The 20,712-nt window shown below is 38.6% G+C and overlaps 1 protein-coding gene across 1 annotated transcript; it reads left to right on the forward strand.

Annotated features, from left to right (window-relative positions):
* Positions 1–1,054: 1,054 nt before the first annotated feature.
* On the forward strand, positions 1,055–19,561 carry LOC308407295 (hyaluronidase-2). The gene is made up of 7 exons (XM_080898866.1): positions 1,055–1,426; positions 11,457–12,090; positions 13,988–14,236; positions 14,819–14,965; positions 15,265–15,351; positions 17,292–17,474; positions 18,732–19,561. Exons 2-7 carry the CDS (start codon positions 11,515–11,517, stop codon positions 19,119–19,121), a joined length of 1,632 nt encoding a protein of 543 aa, XP_080754992.1. The 5' UTR covers positions 1,055–1,426; positions 11,457–11,514; the 3' UTR covers positions 19,122–19,561.
* Positions 19,562–20,712: the final 1,151 nt, after the last annotated feature.

The raw sequence follows: 20,712 nt of genomic DNA on the forward strand, positions 1-20,712 counted from the left end.
ACAGGTGGTATTCTTTGACCAGGTTATTAGCTATTATGTGCAGTGACAGCCCTAATGGAAAAAAATGACAGGGAGCTAAAAAGAGAGAAATGGAATGTGAAAGGTATGGCGCCTAAATAAAGGGTTGGGATAGAAACATATAAGCGATAAAATGGAAAAAGAAAAAAGACAATGAAGAAAAAGATGATGGAGAGAGGACTAAACAAAGGAACGAATGTGGAAAATTGGAGGATATAAATGCACAGTTTTTTCATTTAAATGTAATCAGCCTCAAATACAAGACGGTCCACTGATGCATGATTTATCCCAAGTTAGATTAAAAGTGGCTTTTCATATGCGTTCATATAATCACGCTGCTACTATCAGTCGAGGATTAATGTTGTTGACAGGGTCTGTACATACCTGCCCACCTTGGGTACTTGAATGATGTTTATCTACTTTCTGCTCATCGTTTCACACGTGAGCACAGGAAGAAACATAGAGAAAGAGGATACAGTAGTTTATTTCTGCATCACACCAAGCCAGACAAAGCTGGTGTCTCCCTGTGAACCCTAGATAAACAGGGATCAACAGAGGTAAGCATAGAACAACAGAGTCAAACGTGGAAGAATCAAGATTAGGGAGAGAGGGATTTTGGTGGGAGGTAGCGAGCTGGAGCAGAGGGATGGCTAAAGGAGGAGAGGGGAAGTTAAAAGGAAGTTAAACAAAACAAATTGTGTTTAGGGTAGGTTAGAGCACGAAAGGTGACTGAGGGGAAGAGGAAGAGGAGAAGACAGGAAGGATGAAGAGGGAGGACGAAAAGACGGAAGACAGGTGTGATCCTCCACAGCATGGGTGTTTAATCAGCCAAGAGCAGCAGCGGTAGAGCAGGGGATTATGGGATTACAGTCGGTGTCACTGGTCATGTGAGTCGACGTGGACGCCACTGACCCCGCTTACTTTTAGTAAGGAAGCTTAAGTTGGCTGTGAAGGCGAGGTCAAACATGCACGCGCACACACACACATTCACACACACACTCCTGCCCACGCATCTTTCTATCTGGCGAACGCACCGTCAATGTCTAGCCTCTCTTTCTGAATTTTTTTTAACACTTTTATTTTCTTTTTTCCTTTCTGTTAGATTTTCCAACCCTCTATTTCCTCATCCTGATACATAGTCTCTCTCCTTTCAGATTTGCTGTGAAATTTTGTAATTTTGCTCCCTTCCTCGCTCTCTCCCTTCTGGATGTCAGACTTTTTTGCTGCATGTTATACATGCACAGCTCATCCATGCCATCGCAAATCCAGCGGGATTCCATGTTTTTTCTCTATGGGAGGTTAAGGAGTAAAACTGAAGACGGAGGAATCAGACATTTTAGAGCAGGAAGAAGAAACTCTCACATTGTCCAGTGTGTGAGGACTAAACACGGGAACAATGTTGGTCTTGGTAAGTTTGTTTGGTAAGTTTATTTATTTAACATAAAAAAAAGAATGATTTAAACCAAAATGCAAATACATTTAGCAAAAGCATGTATTTGAGGTGCGGGCAACAATGTTTTAGCCTCAAGTTACCATATCAACAAGTTGATGGTATCAGGTAAAAAGTTACATGTAGTTTAGCAGTAGTTGGTTTCACCGCAGTAGTGTCTTTGTAGACATTTTTTTTAAACAAAATCTGCAGACCTGAGTTACATGCCATTCACTTAGAGAATCCACGATAATGTGCATAATATTTTGTCATTTTACACACTAGAACTTTGAATAAATGTAGAGTAGTCATCATTGTTACATTAAAAAAAACTTCTGTGATGTCGTTTAAAAGTCTTTCAACAAATATGACAAATATGTAAGCACAAAAAATGTATTAAAGGTTTATAATACTGTAAACAGACAGGAGCAGATTTGGGCATTTATTAACGTATTTGAATATCAAAAGTTTTATTTAGAGACCCATAATTGAATGCTGCATATCAGTAGTCACGCTGGTAAATACTGATACAATTTAACGATGTACAAGGTCGTCACTGGGGAACTTTCAATTGTTACAGAGTATTTTAACAATAAATATCCTGATAGCTGATTAGTAACTATGTTAAAGTTTTCATTAATCTTATATTTATTATTTTATATCCAACGTGTGTGATTCACGTGTGTGCTTTGTTATTGTATATAACAAACATATATATATACATATATATATATATATATATATATATATATATATATACATACACATATATATACATACACATATATATACATACACACATATATATACATATATATACATACACACATATATATATACATATATATACATATATACATATATATACATATATATATATATATATATATATATATATATATATATATATATATATATATACATACATATACATACATATATATATATATATATATATATATATATATATATATATATACATATATATATATATATATATATATATACATATATATATATATATATACACATATATATATATACACATATATATATATATATATATATATATATACATATATATATACATATATATATATATATATATACATATATATATATATATATACATATATATATATATATATACATATATATATATATATATATATATATATATATATATATATATATATATGACTCTATACATTACTATTTGATATTGTGCCCCTGTAGTGCATGTCTAAAAATTCAGAACTGCATTGGACAGTTTGCATTTCCATAACTATAATAATAAGGGCAACGGATGTGTAATATGAAATCTCGTTTTTTTTTTTCCTATGAAAATATATAGATATTGCTATAAAATAAAAAAAGATGTTTTGAGGAACATTAAGTGCATAACAATCTTTTCTAAAATCTTTTTCTTATTTTGAGTGTTGTATTGCAATAATAAGTAGCATGACTCCTGAACAAAAGCCTTCTCAGTCGGTAGTCATTAGTTCAGGCAATTCTTGATTAGCTGTTAAACTTATAAAAAATGTATTAATTTAAAGGTTTTTGTTTGTTTGTTTTTAGTGCATAATAAAGCACCTTGATCTCCAAGCGAATACATGTTATAAGTAACAGAGGTAAACCTGAGTAAACACAAAAGAACACCATTTGTCTTTTGGGGGTTTGGACACTAGGAATGCCAATGCATCTTTGGGTCACCTTCTGCTGTTTTAAATAAATGTAAATAAAAGTGACTTGACCTTTAGAATACAAATTGTATTTTTTGTACGCACAAACAAGCTGCCTCTCAACGACACCAACAAAAGCGGCAATCATTCTGAATGTTTCGCATCTACCAGGAAGGACTCACATTAGAGTGAGTCCCCACACTAAGTGGCTACCGTTAGGCAACATCCGTGGTTAATAATAAGTGGGGAAAATGCTCACCTTCAGAGATTGCGTGTCACCTTCTTGAGGTCGTTTCCTACTCTCTAACCTCTAATGTGGAAGTCCGGATCCATAAGCTTAGAAAGAGACCAAATTAGTATTGAGCAGAATTGAGTTCAGCTTATTAGTGCGGCTTTCCACAACATGACAACCTGTGCCCACCCACCAGGGGCCACAGGTTGTCATGTGGCCCTATGGGGAAATATATCGCCCACCCCTGCTCTAACCCTTTAGATTTCCTGCCCAACGTGTGTCATTACTATCATCATATAAATAATTGAGTGCTTCATATGAATGGGTTTTTTAATTGTTACTGTGGTTTTGGCTGATTTCCTGTCCGTATTGACTAATATCAGTATTTGTCTTCATTGAGCAAAAGCACACCAGGACAGACTGGACAGTGCAGCCCCAAATTAAAGGTAAAAAGGACAGCAAGTTTCTAATATGCAGACAGTCTGTTGTACTGAACTGTAGCCGACTTGAAGTAGTCAGTACCAAAGATAGATAACAAGTTACAGTTGCCAGGCTTTCTAATGAAATCTAAATTTAATATTTTATGCTGTTATGTCTTGCTCTAATGGATTGTTTATTCATTAAGTGCATTTTTTTAATTGTATTTTTTTTACCTATTTGATGATGACAAGATCAAATCTGAGTCTCAGCAGGTAAAAATAACAGATTTCCTTGTGTGATTGGCACAGCATGATAGCTTTCACGGGACACGAGCAGACAAATGAAGTGTGAGATCAAAAAATCTCAAGAAACACATCAGAAAATCACTGAAAATGATGGATTTATAATAAATTCATTAACTCCATTGTGGCTGAAAGACCCAGTAAAGAAAGGAAACTTTTTATGAATAAACAGCAGTGTAAGTAAACTATAACTATCAACTAAAAGGAAATCAACCTCCCATACACACAAAGCATTAATTTTCTTTTTTTTTTCCTGTGCAAATCTTTTGTGTAATATAAAGCTGACACATTGGGGGCAAACAGTACATGTAACCCTTACAGCTGCAGTGCCCTTTACTTGCTTGTAGAGGTGGAGGGTTCAGGATCCCAGACAGCAGAAGAGTTAACATAAACAAAGGCTTATTGACGACAGATTAGCTGGATAACACATTTACCACTCACTACTAGCAGACAGACAGGATTATATAGATTATGGTTATGGTAAAAATAAATAAATAAATTAGAGACCAGCGTTGTAATACTAAAATACCTTGAAACAATAACATGTGATTGGGAGTTCATTCTGTAAAATATACATTACATCACTTAATGCAAATGCTTTCACTTTTTACCACTGACACATCTTTTAAAAGACCTTTGGTTGTATTTTAGAGTGCACCCCACAAATTGTTATGAAAATATTTGGAATATATGAGGTTCTAGCAAATTTTACTATAGGTGTCTGCAGTTAGAAGCTAAGATTCATCAAAAGCACAGAGTAAAGTCTTCTCTAGTACATCCCAAAGACTTTTAATGGGATTAAGATCTGGATTCTGGGTGGTCAGACCATGATGATTCATGCTCCCAAAGCACTCTTTTGCAATTTGAGACTAATGAATTCAGCTATTGTCATCTTGGATCATGCAGAAGCCATCAGGAGAGCAAAAATCCACTGATGGACACACCTGTAGAATCGGTATTCAGAGTCAGCCAACTTACTTTTTGAGCATATATTGTTGCTGAAGCTAGACTGGAACAGGAAAAATCTGGACTCCTCAGACCACATCACCTTTTCCCGTTGCACCCTATCAAATCCGGCTGACTGTGACAAAGTGGGTGAGAACACCATTTGTCCATATTCTTAGTTAACATTCTTGTTTTGATTTAACCATATTTCACATGTAATCTGCAATAGGCAAACATGTTTATGTTTTGCACTTTTACAGATTATATAATATAACATCTTTGGTTTAAATCAATTTCTACGAGTTTGTTAAGTTGTTATTTACTTCAACTGTTAATTTGTATTGTTTAAACTTACCTACCTGTCTTCCAGAAACAAAAGGAGGAAATGTAGTTTTACTTCCTGCTTTACAGCTTCTGGGTTAATCTGAGGTCACAGGAAGAGACCAAGTGCAGAAGGGGAAGAATTCTTGTAATTTCATAAAGTTGATTTTAGAGTGTTTATGGAGAAATAGACTTATTGTTGTAATATGTATTGATTACACCATAAAGTTTATGTTGCTAGTAAAGAGTAGTAGTGGAGGTTTGAATATCGTTATGTTCATCTTACCTACTGAATGGAATAGTCCAGAGGAGAAATCGTTTGGTTAAGTGGACTATTTAAGCAGAACTCAGGTGTTTGAGGAGAGAGGACCAGGTCAGTGTAGCTGTGTGCAGTTTGACCTTAATTTCCCTTGATTTAAGTTCAGTTATGTTTATTTGAACTGAGTTAATTATAGAGTTGAGTTTCTTATTTGTTTCTTTGTAAATATTGTTTGGGTCACAAAATGGTGAATAAATCACTTGCTACACTGGACAGCATCAGTCTCCTGCACTTCTTTGACCGCTTAAGTCAAGTCCTACCACACTGACTGATAAGTGGTTTTCTTAAGGCAACACAGCTGTTAAGGTCCAATCCCTTGGTATGTTTTCCAACATGATTCTTGTTTACCGCATCACTTAGGGTTAAATGATCTGTAGCCAGCCAACTTATTCATCTCAAATCCAAGTGGTGATTTCTATTTTTTTTATTTTTTGGCCACGCAGTTTAGTTTACATTAAATCAATGAAATGACTTGAATACCTTGTACTAAAGCAGGAATATGATGAATTCATATAAACGATTCATTCTGTCTGAAGTTAACCAAGCCTTCTGCTCGGCCGTAACGATTTCTGTGAAACTGTCCAAACCTTGGATCATAAAAAGGGAAATCAAAGATGGTTTAACAAAAAACATTAAAAAAATTCGATGGTTCACGATGGAATGACCATCTTGAAAGTTGAATGAAAATGGCATTTTCTTCTTTTTTGTCACAACGAAAGTATTCTATAAGCTTTATTTTACAGTATTGTGTAATTTCTTTATATATCATTACAAGTTTGTCACAAATGCCACTTTAATTATGTATGCTCAAGTATTGTATGTGACTTTGAGTGCTGGATTTTTTTTTATTTTTTATTTTTAATCAGGAAGGCATTGATTCATTTTGATGATAAGAAAGATAGCTGAAATGTTCAGGCTTTAACACTTTTTTGAGATATTCACATTCACTCTCCGATTTCAATGCGCAGAGGAAGGCTTGAATCTTTAAAATAATTTGATGTGAATCTAAAATTCCACAGCAATCTTTATAAATGTTAACATTTATCAACATTACATTTTTATGCAAATCTGAGATAGTTAAGCAGGAAATGTTCTCGAAACTGGCTCATCTGAGATGGGATAAGATGTTAAGTTGCTGTTTAAAAATACATTAGTGTTTTCTATGTTTTTCACAAATGCATATAGTGTAGCTTTCTATCATAGCTGTGCAAACACTGTACTTTGTGTTATTTGTTCAAACGGGGGTGTGTGCAGACATTACCTGACGGACAGCCATACCTCACGCTCCAGTTTTGTTATGTTAATTTCACGTTTCTTATTGGCTAAGTCGATCAAATGTATCGACAATTAAAACCACCAGATGTATAGAAGTATTGAGGGCAGTGGATGCTGTGACATCCTTATGCATTTATTTGCAAGCAGCATATTAAATGTTGCGGGAAGCTGGTGGCATTTAAAATTCTACTTAGTCCCCAGCAGGCACTCAAATAGTGGGACATTTCCCTTTTTAATGGCTTGTTAGAGAGTATGCAGCTATCTGTGCTCCCGAGAAGAGTTGCCACTGCTAACAAGCAATTGTTAGAACATTTTTCACCAAAATGTGACAAGCACCTGGTGAACAAAAAAAAAAAAAAGATAACGTCTGGAAAGCACAAGAATGCAACAAGCCCTTGTTAACACAGAGGAATTGGACACAATTTGATAAAGTGAAGTAAAACTGACAAACTTCCTTTAAGTTATTGCAGATTTCTCTTGTTAATTTAGATTTAAACTGTAAAAGGATGGCACTCGTTTCGAGAGGATTACCTCTTACAAAAGGCCTAACATCCAGCTAGATGACACGCTTACCTTTGTTATACATACTAATGGGCTCCTGAAGGCTTTTATGTTTGTTTAAGAGCTGTCGTACTTTTAAGATTAGAAAGATTAGCCCTATTCGTTATTATTTATGTGCACACAGTCTGTCAGGTTGCTTTGCAGTTTTTAAACTGTACAGCTGCCAGAACATGTTACTGTGTACCAGTACAATTCACTGCTCCTAAAGACCAAACAATATTTTTCTTTTATTCCAAGAGCTCCACTGGATAAATGGTTTTCTCCCTACCTTGACCACAACCTCTGGCAGAAGAGGTGCCGTATCTCAGTAGGATCAGCATAAATGCATAAAAAGAAAACAATTCTGCAGAGACATGCACTAAATGGACAAAAGGTATTGGGCCACATGTCCTAATTCTTGAATTCATGTGCTTTCAGTCTCATGGCAACAGGTTTATAAAAATCATCTAGCCATGCAGTCTGTCTTTACGAACATTTGTGTAGTAATGGTTTGTTCCTAAGTGCTACTAGATATTCCATAATCAACTGTAAGTGGTATTATTGCAAATTAGAGGCATTTAGGAATTACAGTAAGTCACCCACAAAGTGAGGGTCCATGTAAAGTGTGGGGGTCACTGAGTGCTGAGGTGCATAATGCATAAAAGTCACGAGTGCTCTGCTGACTCAATAACTGCATCGCTCATGTCCTTTGGCATTAACATCATACAAAAACTTTATAGCATGGGTTTCCACAGACAAACAGTTCCAGTATTGGAAATCTCAAGTTCCCAGTATCCATGCCCAATGCTCTGTATATATGCACTGTATATAAAAGATGAACACTGCTTCTTGGTGTGATGAGTGTGCTAATGTGCTAATGTGTAAGAAACCCCTGGCTCCAAGAAATCTATGAGGAAAAAATGGCTCCACTTCTTAATTTATTTAATACTGTAACAGCCTCAAATCTTGTTGAACACAGCATCATTTTAATTTAGTAAATTATACTCCAATTTATAGTAAAATTGACCATAAAGCAGGGTACGCTTTAGGGTATGGCTACCTTGTGTGAAGTCTCTACCTACTGAGTGGACATAGATTCACAGACAAATCCACCGCTGGCATGTCGGTCCTGGTCCAAGACGAGGGTTTGGAGGCAAAAATTTGATGATTTAAAATGTCAAAAAAAACAAACCAAAAACAACGTGTAATATATCCACTCCTTATGCTAGGGCACAGATGCAGTGATATTGTCTAAAGTCACATATCTCTGCATGCTACCAATTTAATAGACAGTTTGCCTGGCATCTTTACCCCCATTAAAAATTTATATTTTGTATTTATATCGTGAGCAGATCTTGGTGCATATCTGTGTCAGTTCACACAGATAATGATGCTATGGTGTCACAGCAGAAGTATTCCTCTGCCACTTTTAGCAATGCAGAGTCTCCCTCCATTATCAGTTTTTCTGCCTACACAAAAAAGCAACACAAGTGCTGTTTTCAGTTCTTATTAGCTCATATCTTGCGCTGCCTGCTGAACAACACTCCTTCAGAGTACAACAACAGTGTCTCTCCCTCCCAATTGGACAATTGTTTCCATGGACAGTTCTCTATTTTCTAGTTTGTGTGTGTGTGTTTTGTTTTTGTTTTAACAAGAAGCTGCAAGAGATCTTGCTCTCCCCTCCTTTTCTACAGAAATGTAAAAGGATACCCGGGCATTCATAGTTCATTATTCCTGAGCAAGCCACTCACTCACCCCAGTTTAGACTTTTAATCACTATATTCTTATAGTAATTACTCAAACAATCCAAAACTTCATGCACATTCACTGGCAGGAAGCAAAAGCAGTACCTCTTGTGCCGCTTTGAATTGTGTTAATCTAAAACAAAGTGTCCCACAACAAAAAAAAAAAAATCTTTAAAGGCTGAGAGGCAAACATATGCTTAAATGTGGTCCTACACTAACTAGACTTGAATTTTCTCCTATTTTCCCCCTCAGTTTTCTCTAGCTATCTGAACTGACGGGATAATTTGGTGCATATATTAGCACTTCATTATGATCCAAATTAGCCGAGTGAGTCACACAGTGGTCACACTGAATAGAAATTAAAATGTGACTCATAAAGTTACTTTAACCCCTGGAGGGTCTTAGAAAAATGCATACACTATTGGTCTTAGAGCCACAAATCGACCCAAGACCCTCCAGGGGTTAAGGAAAAGAGTGTTAAAAATGAAAAAAAAAATATTTTACTCCATGTTAAAGATAGCAAAACTATTTAAAAGTGTTTATAGCATCAATGAATTTAAGGGTGAAATAAATATTTGAAACTTCTTATCTACTCTCTCAGAACCAAACACTCTTGTAACCTAACAAGATTCTCAACTACTCAGCGTAAACCACTGGTGCCATGTGTGTTTGTGTGTTGTGCACCTTCAGGATTTCAGGGGGTTAATCAGATCAATCAAAAAGAGCTGTATTAAGCTTGCAGTAGAAATATCAAAAGAGGCTATGGGTTTGATTGAGGTCTCTTTCTGAGAGCAACAGTGGGTTACAGATGTGACCTGTTGGTCTCAGGATCTTGTGCCTGCTTGTTGCAATGGTTTTTGAGGGCTCCAGCAAGCCGTGACCTCCAGCTTGCACTGGGGTGGTTTGCAGCTGAGATGAGAATTAGCACTTCCAAGTCAGAGGCCATGGATCTCAGCCAGAAAAAGGTGGAGTCCCCCCTCTGGGTTGATTGAGTTGCTGGCCCGAGTGGAAGAGTAGTACCTTGGGGTGTTGTTCACATGGGAGTAAAGAAGGTTGTGGGAGACTGATAACAGATTGGTGCAACGTCTGCAGCAGTGCTGTACTGGAAGGAACTGAATGTGAAGCGAAGTTATCCATTTACTGGTTGACCTATACGTTCCTTTCCACACCAATGAACGACAGCTCTGGGTAGTGACCAATATAATACAGACACAACCGGTGAAAATGAGGTTCTTCCTGGGTCTCCCTTGGAGGTAGGGTGAGAAGCTCAGTCATTCACGGGGACTCAAACCAATAGTAGGCAGCTGAGGTGGTCCAGACATCTGATTAAGATGCTTCCTGAGCACCTCCTTAGTGTGTGTGTTTTTGGGAATCCTACTGGCAGGAATCCCCAAGGCAGAGCCGGGAGACATGATTATGCAAACTCCTCGTTGTCGTTCCAGTCAAAATGGAGTAGGTGGCAAAGGAGAGGGACATCTAGACATCTCTGCTTGGACTGCTTGAAACCCTGCAACCCAGAAAATGTATCTATGAAACAATGTATTTTACTGTGCTGTTAGTCATTGGGCATTTTGTCAGTGTAAAAGAAGAAGAGCGGGTTTTGTACAATGTGACTGATACATGAAATCTAAATTTTACCATTTAGACCTTAAAAAGCCTTTTCAGCATTTCTGACTGATAATAATCAGTACTGGTTATTAAATGCAATCAGCAAAGCTTATGTATTAACAAATAAGATCAAAGTTTCCCATCCTAACTGTTGCAACAAAATGAACACAACTGCAAAAAAAGATGGCCATCAAGCCAGTTACAGTCCTGAGAAGATGCAGTGTCAATGAGCACATCTGGTCATGGGTGGTGGGTTTCTTTCCTTCTGGACTTTCCTTGTAAAATAGAAGTTGTGTTTAGTGTCTCTCACCAACATGTGGTGAGTATTCTTGAGCTCAAGCAAATGTGTAAAGTGCACCATGAGGGCATCATCAAACAAGTGGAAAGCCAATTCGAATGTTTACATACATGTTTAAGATCCACAGATATCTGGGACAGGTTATTCCCCAGTGACCATTCTTAATGTTTCAAGTTGCTCTAATGAGCTCAAATGACCTTCAACAACTAACTGACAACAAATAACTTGTTCATCACTTGCTGCATACAACTTGATGGTGACATTGTTTAGCAACTGCATCTCTTTATAGAATAAAGTTTAACTCCTGCTTTGTGTTTTCCAGGAACATGATTTGCTGTGAGGGGCTCAAGGAGACGAGAACCTGAGAGGGAACTGCTTCAATGGCGTGGACTGAGCCTCGGTCTCATCAAGACCCACAGCCAAAACCAAAACTGAAACTTTACCATCTCAGAACTCACTCTGCTTCTTTATCAGCTCTCTTTTTCCTCATGATTGCTGCCTTTGCTGGCATCTGTACAGCTGCTCCACCGCGGCCAACCTTCCCCCCTCTCCTGTCTGGACAGCCTTTTATTATCTTCTGGGGTATCCCTGATTCTTCCTGCTCTGGTCGGCCAGATCCCGGCTCTTTCGGGATGGAACGGGACAGCCGTGTAGCTGTCTTTTATGAAGATACATTGGGGAACTACCCTTACTTTGTAGATATAGACACGCCAATAAATGGGGGACTACCACAGCACACACGGCTGGAAACTCACCTCCAGAAGATGAAGCAGGACTTAGAGGAAGCTTTACCTGCCCCAAGGTACCTTGGTCTGGGGGTACTGCGTTGGGGTGAGTGGGTCCCTCAGTGGTCGCGGAGTCGAGAGAAGCAAGCGTTATATGTGGAGGCATCAAAAAAACTGCTCAAGGGTTTTTTTCCTAACTGGACCCCTGCAGAAGTGGAGAAGTGGTCAAAGGTAAGGAAAGTCCAAGGTGGTAGAAATAAAGAGCCACTATGGCACGAAGAAAAGATGGTGAAAAGGTAAAAATGCTAAGATGAGTTCATTTTAAAGTTCAGGGCAAACTGGGAAGAAGCCAACTTTGTTTTAAGAAAAAATGTTTGATGAAAAATTCAAAAGAAATACTGCTACTAAAAGCCCCACTATGGTCTATTTTGCTTTTGGTTATCACACCAAAGTTGCATCATTAAGCAGGCAATATTTTAAAGTAACAGTGTAATAAACTATAAAGAGAAAGACGATGAGGAAATGTGAGGAAGGAAAATGTAGAAGAAAGTCAGACTGAAAATTTGGTACTTATCTCGTGAGTGTATTTTATGTGATGACTCACTTGGACAAAGTGATCCTTGGCATCATTTTGTAGCAGAGAGATTATCATTTAAACCTCAGCCTGGCCTTAGAAAATACACAACTTGCATTAATTTAGACAATTTGTGTGAACATAAATAGGTGTAAATAAGATATTTTAACCACATATTCACACTTAGCAACTCTAAGCAGTTGTATTTATGTAATAAAACTGCTAAAGAGATTTCAGATGTATTTGGTGTACTATCAAGGCCAGCATGGTAAGAGGCATTTTAGTAAAGGCAGAGAATATTGCTAATAAAATGTCAATCAAATTATAGTATCAACTATTTGTAGTAAACTCTTAATAAATTATTTTAAGGTAATGTATTTAAATATATATATATTGATTTTGATCTGTTGTAGGTCTCTTCCTGTAACATTATAGTTCTACTGGGTAAACAGTGGCTGGTAACTGCAGCACAACCAAAACTACAATGTACATACAAAGAAATTCATATTAAACAGAAATTTACATTAACTACTTGCATTCAGTCCAGACAGAACCTCATAGATTTGAAACAGAAATTCAGAAATTCATAGTTGCTGCAGGAAAGTAATTTAAATTGCAAAATGACAGAGGCGCTCAGTGACCAAGCTTTTACACAGGAATATAAGCAACCAGCTGTGTCGAATCCCCTATTGCAAAGAAATGTGTCGCAGATGAGTTGTGTTTATCAGTGCATTCCCATATGGAAAAGATATATATAAATCTTATAAAGTTTTTATCTGTCTTGTATGAAACTTGTATGAAAAGCATACAAGAGTGAAAACACATATAAGATCCCTTGAAAAATTATATAATGAAACTTGTATGTTTTGTATACTTACTAAAAAATATATGAAAGTAATGAGAAAGTGGCCACTTTCATGAGTAAATCATATATGCTTTTGCTATTTCTTTTCCATATGGGTTGGCTTCTTCTGGGGAGGCTAGTCTATCAACTGTAGTGTTCCATTGTGTACTTTTCTATCCATCCAAGCTTTTACTGTATTGGCAGTGTGTTTGGAATCATTATCACACTCAAAAATAAACCTGGTGCCAATTAGATGCTGTCTAGATGATACTGTGTGGCTAAAAAAAACCAAACCCCAAATCCTCAAATGTGTTAAGGACACACTGCACACAAGGCTAACATATACCAAGTTTTATTCCAATAACAGTTTAGGAATCACCTTGCTGGTGCAAAAGTACAACTTCATGTCTCTCAAACTGTGTTATATTTGGCATTTTTCATAGATACAACTAAGAAAATGGAAATAAATTATGTGCTTTTGTAAAAGACTACTAGTAACAAAGTGTCAAAAAAATACTGCTGATACTGCCAAGAAGTCCTGTTCATTGAGCTGATAAGACCTGCTTGTACATTTCTGTCATCTTGTGTTGTATTTTGTTGTTTATCATCAAATAAAATGTGTCGGGATGATGACGTGCCCAAAGTCTTTTTAGACCACAAAACAGAAATTTCCCCTTAAAAGACATAAAGATCTGCTCATGTTTTCACAGGTGGACTTCGAGGCAGCAGCCCAGTCAGTAATGATGGAGACTCTACGGGAGGTCAAAAGGTTAAGACCCAAAGCATTATGGGGCTTTTCCCCTTACCCTAGCTGCTACAATAGCGACCCAACTCAAAACATGTTAGCCAATTACACCGGCCAGTGCCCCCCTGCAGAGATGGCTCTTAATGATGAGCTTTCATGGCTATGGAAACGAAGCTCTGCCCTCTACCCTCTCCTCACCCTGGAGAAGCTGCAGGTCAGTAACTTTTCCACGTGTATGTTTTAAGTGAACAGTTTTATTTGCTTGTAATTGCTATTATGTATTGCTATTATGACCCACCTTTATTTGTATGATAAAACTATGATAATAGAAAACATTGTGTTTAGGGAGCACTGAAAACCTAATCACTGTCATGTGTATTTCAGCTTGTCTGTCAGACAAGCAGAGGGAAAACTAGGGAGAAGAGAACAAGTCCCAAAAACTGTTCTCCAGCTCAGTTTCACTTCTTGGGCTGTCAAAATCTACCCGACTGTAGAAAGGCAGCTCCTAGTGTAAAACCAAAAAAAGAAGAAGGTCACGTCTGGTTTGAAACCTTTTACCTGTCAGAGTTAATGCATGCCAACATCTCTGTGAGCTCAGAGATACAGTACCGAGAAGAGCCAAAAAAACCTGAGTGTTTTTGCATTTGACAAAGACCAACCAATTTCAATTCTAAAACGCTGCACAGTAAACACATGTCCATGTCAAGAAGAAACCTGGAAAAGGAGCTTTGATCACCACAAGATGACACCGTTTATTTCTGTTAAAAGTGTGTGCATTATGTTTGCTTTTTTATAGAGTGGGACACCTGGAGCCAGACTTTTTTTATCCAGTCAAATAAAGGAAGCACTACGAATATCTTCTGCAAGCGGGGCAGAGTTTGACCTTCCAGTATTTCCTCTTGTTAAGAGTGTTTATGCCTCAACTAACACTTTTTTATCACAGGTAAGACATAAGATACAATGATATACACTTGTAGTGCACAGCAAACATATTTTACTTAAATAGTCAAGCAAAACATAAACAGATGAAGTGCAGAAGTTAATTCCAGTGACATATTCCAGTTTAAAATGTAATCTCAGAAAATGTGTTTTTCTGTTGCTTCACAGCTTCCTTATGGGATTATGATTCATGGCTTAATAAACAGATAGTTCCACTGTAATATACACTGAATATTACAAAGCCATTGTATTGACCTTTCATGGCTTAATTTATTGCACATTTTCTTCGTCTTTTTGTTACAGGCTGATCTGGTCAGCAGCGTAGGAGAAAGTGCTGCCATGGGAACAGCAGGAGTTGTCGTGTGGGAGAGAAGTGAGACTAAAACAGAGGTACACACTGTGCATAAAGACCACAGCATGCTCTGCACCCTCATTACTTCTGAAAAATGTGGGACACTGTGTGAAATATAAATAAACAGAAAACAGTGATTTGCAAATTTCATAAACCCATATTTTACTTCAGTAGAACATAAAAATATGTCAAACTGTGGAAATTAAAAAAAAAACATTGGCTCAGTTTAAATGTGATGGCAGGGGTGAGGGCAGCAAACGTCTAGAAAAGGGAAACATTAGGTTAATTAGGTAAACTGGCCACAGGTCAGTAACGTGATTGGGTATAAAAAGAGCATCTTAGGTCTTAGAGAGGTGGAAAACATTCCACAGCATAAAACTGTGAAGACTTTTAGTATCGAATCATCTACAGTACATAATATCATCAAAAAGAGTCCAAAAACTTTGAGAAATGTGTGGGTGGAAGGGACAAGACCAAACATCAGTACTGGATGGTCATAATATTTGGGCCCTCACACAACCCTGAATTACAAACAGGCTCGATTCTGTCATGGAAATCAGCGCATGGGCTCAAGAACACTTCCAGAAATCATCGTCCGTGAACACAGCTCACCCGGCCATCTACAAATCCAGGTTAAAGAGATATGTGAGCACAATCCACATATCCTCTCCGGGCCAAAGCTCATTTAAAATGGACTGAGGGAAAGTGAAAAACTCTTCTGTGGTCAGAGGAATCGAAAATCTGTGTAGAAAAAATGGCTTCTGTCCTCGGGAATGAAAATAAGCAGAACAATTCAACTTGTGATCAGCACTCAGTTCAAAAGCCTGCATCCCTGATGGTATCAAAATTCTGCTCTTGCTCTTGACGAAGGCGGTCGCACTTTTCTCCTCTCCTCCCCTCCCTTAGCTTGCCTGCTTAGCCTCTTGTGTCCTTGTCTAGTCTCGTGTTTTTTGTATTACTTTTCCCTGGAACACTCTCTCACAGTCTGTTCTCTAAAACCTACAAGAGAATTATGGATTTGATCAACTGGTCCCTGAATGCAATTGACACCCCTTTCTCAATGAGAAGTTTGGGCTTGGGTGAGCCTGAGTGCTGAAGATATCTACCTATTCGGAACCATGATAACAAGGTTCTTGCTGATCGGAGCTGGCTTGGCCCTGACTTATCGAAGAATTAAGAGAGCGGAACCGGCTGTTCAAACCCCCACAAGGCTGCCCGCTGGGACTGAAACGATGGGACGAGGCGTGAGTTTCTCAAAATGGGCTTATTGAGTCAGCACAGATAAGATCTTGGAGAAGCTTACGGCTGCCGTGAATACTCAGAATAAGACCTCTGAGTGCAAACTGGATTACATCTTGGAGGGGCTCGCTCGAAATAACACCTCTGAGCTCAAATTGGATGACATCTTGGAGAAGCTCACTGCAGTCGTGAGTTCTCAGAATCGGCTCTTTGAGCACAAGAATGACAACATCACGGAGTGTAAGTTTGATAACATCATGGAGAAGCTCGCGGCTCTCCAACGGGAGATTGAGAGACCAGTGTCGGACTGTTAGAACAGCTTTGAAATTCATGAGCTGTTCGCACTAACGTAAAAACCACCATCACTTCATACGGATACCCCTTTGGCGCCAGCTGCGGTCTCAAGGCTGGAGCTGAACAACAACACCCTGATAATGGACTGTGTTTAGACTGTTCTTCCCATTCTATGCAAGGCCACCTGAGTTGGCTGGAAGACTAATGTGGGACTAATAAAGGTATATCAAAGTATGGGGGTGCATTAGTGATTGGAGCTACAACCCTAAATCAGACACGAATAAGACAACATTCCTCTCCGGCAACTGGTCTCCTCGCCTCCCATATATTTTTATGTTTGCATTACAACTTTTGTGGTCTGCTACAACGCTTAACTTCATAAAGGAAACTTTAAGAGAGTTTCGTCCATTTTCCTGTTTACATCAAACTGCCTCTCTTTTTCCAGAGAGAGTGCCAGGAACTGGCTGAGTTTGTCCGTAAGGTCCTGGGACCCTACTCCATCAACGTTACCACAGCAGCTCGACTCTGCTCAGCCTCCCTTTGTCAAGGAAGAGGTAGATGTGTCCGTCAAAATCCAGAAAGCTCTGCCTATCTCCATCTCCCACCTCCATCCACAGTGGCTGAAAAGGTGAGAAAATACTATTTAAAGCCATTTAAACTTCAGCTTCCTGCATGTCAGGAATGAACTATGTAGTAGTCGCAGTGAAATCATGTTTGTGGAGAAGGCTGACAAACACATTGTGGTACCAGAGGCTATATAATAAAACCTAGATTTCTACAACTGATTCACAAAGTCTGCTTACTGTAGTTTACAGGGACGCAGTGATGCACGCTCCTAACCTGCTGCATGTTTGAAAAGTTGGAAACATAAAAGCTAATTTTGAAGAAGAAAATTTTAAAGTAAACCAGGTATGCTTTATCAGGGGGAATATAAACTAATCTCAGAGGGAACAAAAACAGCAGGGAGTTTGACCGCTTGAGGATATTCTGTGTTCAACAGACAAGAAGACGGCAGCTAAGATGCAAAGGAGGTGGATGCAGTGGAGTCTGATCCTCCACAGCAGGAACACCGTGTTATATTTCTGTAAATGACTAGATCAGGATTTCACAACACTCAGTACACACGGTTAGGTGCATACACCTAATGGCAATGATGCTTTTTTGTAGTTTTTCCTCTGCTCACCATAACATTGGATTTTAAATCAAACAATCAACATGTGATTGAAGTGTAGACTTTCAGCTTTAGTTCAAGGGTTTTCGAAAAATTTTGCATTAACTTCATTAATATGAAGCACAGCTGTTTTTATGTATAGCCCCCATTTTCAGAGGATCTAAATCAAAAGGTTAGACTAATGTAATTTTAAATATTATATTAATGATTGTTTTTAACACTTGGATGAAAATCAGTTGGAGTCTGAATACTAAAATCCATGTACATTACCCAGCGCTGGGATTCCTCCCTTGAGATGCTGTTATCTTTTTACTGCAGTCATCTTCCACTGCTGCTTGTTTTAGACTGTCTGTATTCAGTTTATTCCTCCGTCGCTGAAAATCACGCTCTGTTGGCTTGAGATCAGTTGACTGACCTGTTGCTTAAAGAATGTCCCATTTCTTTGCCTTTAGAAACTCTTGGGTTGATTTTGCAGGACGCTATGGGTCATTGTCTATTTGCACTATGATGCGCTGTCCGATCAGTTTCTCTCCTTCTCCACACTTTTCTCTTTCCATCATTGGGAAGAGAAAAGTGTGGAGAAGGTGTCAAGGTTTGTTGAGTAGTTCTTAAAGTGCAGAAAACTTTAGACTAATACTCCAAAAAACTGCAATATTTCCTGTGAGAGTAAATATAGTAGTGTTTGTTACTGATAACATAATTTTCTGCCATCAGTCTCAGGTGGAGGCAGCGAAAGCCACGGATCTGCCGGACACAGACACTAAGACAGCTGAACCGGATCCAGCTGAAACCTGGAAGAAAGACTTCCAGTGCCAGTGGTATAAGACAGAAGACCAGGATGTCTTAGACCTGCAGTCTCCCAAAGATGGAGTGTCTCTTGGAGGAACACTGGAAGCAAATGCTGGAGGTGTAACAGAGACTACAACAACTGCTGCAACAAAACGTGCCTCTGTGACAGAATTTAGTGGGAGTAGCACAGCTGGTACTGGAATTCCAGCACCTTCACTGGAAGCATCGACAGGTAAGGGTACCAATCCCCCGAGTCCCCCAAGCATCACCGTTTTGCTGTTGCTGGTGGTTGGAAGCCTAAGCCTGGAACCTTAAATTTTGAACTGAACAGCCTTCCTCTTGGAGGACTGCATCAAAACCACACGTGTGAGCCCTTCTGAAGTGCCCTTGAGCAAAACATCCAAACCCTGCCAGGTGCAGACGATTAACCAAGTGTGTGATCTGAATGGTGCATCATTAAGAAAAGGACAAACTATGACCAGAGCTGAGGGTGAAGACCTACCACTGGTTGTGCCAACAGATTCAGGTTACACTGACTGGTTGGATTTAAAGAGAAATGACTAATAAGCCAGAAAGTCATCCAACCTCGCCACGCACTGGTAACGTTTGTAAAACTGCTTTGAGGTTTGTCCGTGCATGTGTGTATGGCCAGAGAAGGCCCAAAATACTCTGGCTCCCCTTGTATTTCAAGAAATGAGTCATGTTAAAGGGCTGGTTCAAAAATAAATGTTTTATTTTATCATGAAATAAAAGAACAGAAGAAACCACACAAGCACACACAAATGTCAGTGACTGATTTCATATGCATGTAACGAAGGCTGCTGTTAGTTACAAGTGTAGATGATCCATGGTAATGGTGCCTGGGTAATAAAACCAAACCTATTCACATCCCTGAATCATGGTCCAGGTAAGTGAAATGTCACGTTCTCTTATTTTGGGAAGCTCAACTTTGAATCTGCTTTTAACAGGGAGTTTATTTAAAGCTTGGCATGAAGAATTTAAATGCAAATTTCCTACACAATGAATGTGTGTCATCCTTGGGCTACATATTTACCATATTAACACACACACACACACACACACACACACACACACACACACACACACACCTAACTCACTTAAGCTTTACATATCATAAATGTTAATACTGCTGAGATGCAGCACATATTTTCTGAGTGCTCTGGCCTCCTCTGCCTGAGTTCTGCAGGAACTACACCGCTCCACACTGGGAAACCGTCACTGTAGGAAAAGCTCAGTTGTAAACAATAAAATGAGTGAAGGCACAATTCTGGTTTGCCATTTCACTTTCAGGGTCACTGGATTTCAAATCTGGGCTCAACACCACATTTTCATGGCTTACAAAGAAAGCAGTAAACGCAGTACTCCAGACAAGCTGCAAATTCATATATATATAGTCTTGTGTATAAGACTGTGCTGTCCTGTGAAACTGAAGTACACTTGATGATCCAAGAGCTTGTACAACCATCTTTAGATAATCTAAAGAAATCATTTTTTGTGTGACTCTCACATTGTTGCAGAGGAATTTTGTCCCACTCTTCAATACAACCTCTCTTCAGTTCACCAATTGTTTGGTTTTATGCACAGCTCTCTCAAGGTCCTGCCAAAGCATTTCAAAATCGGCGACGCTCTCATCAATGGATGGGTTTTTCTCTTTTTTTTCAGTATTTCTTTCACAGGTTTGTTGCTGTGCTTCACATCATTGTCCGTGCACGACCCAACTCTGACATTTGACTCTAGAATACTTTGGTCTTGGATTCCATGGCTGCAAAACAAGCCCAAATCACCATCCCTCCACCACCGTGCTTGGCAGTAGGTATGGGTATGCTGTGGTTGGATTTCACCAAATGTGGTGCTGTGCATTATAGCCAAACATCTCCACTTCGAT

The sequence above is a fragment of the Rhamphochromis sp. 'chilingali' genome (genome assembly GCF_963969265.1).
Source record: "Rhamphochromis sp. 'chilingali' genome assembly, chromosome: 12".
Lineage (NCBI taxonomy): Eukaryota > Metazoa > Chordata > Actinopteri > Cichliformes > Cichlidae > Rhamphochromis > Rhamphochromis sp. 'chilingali'.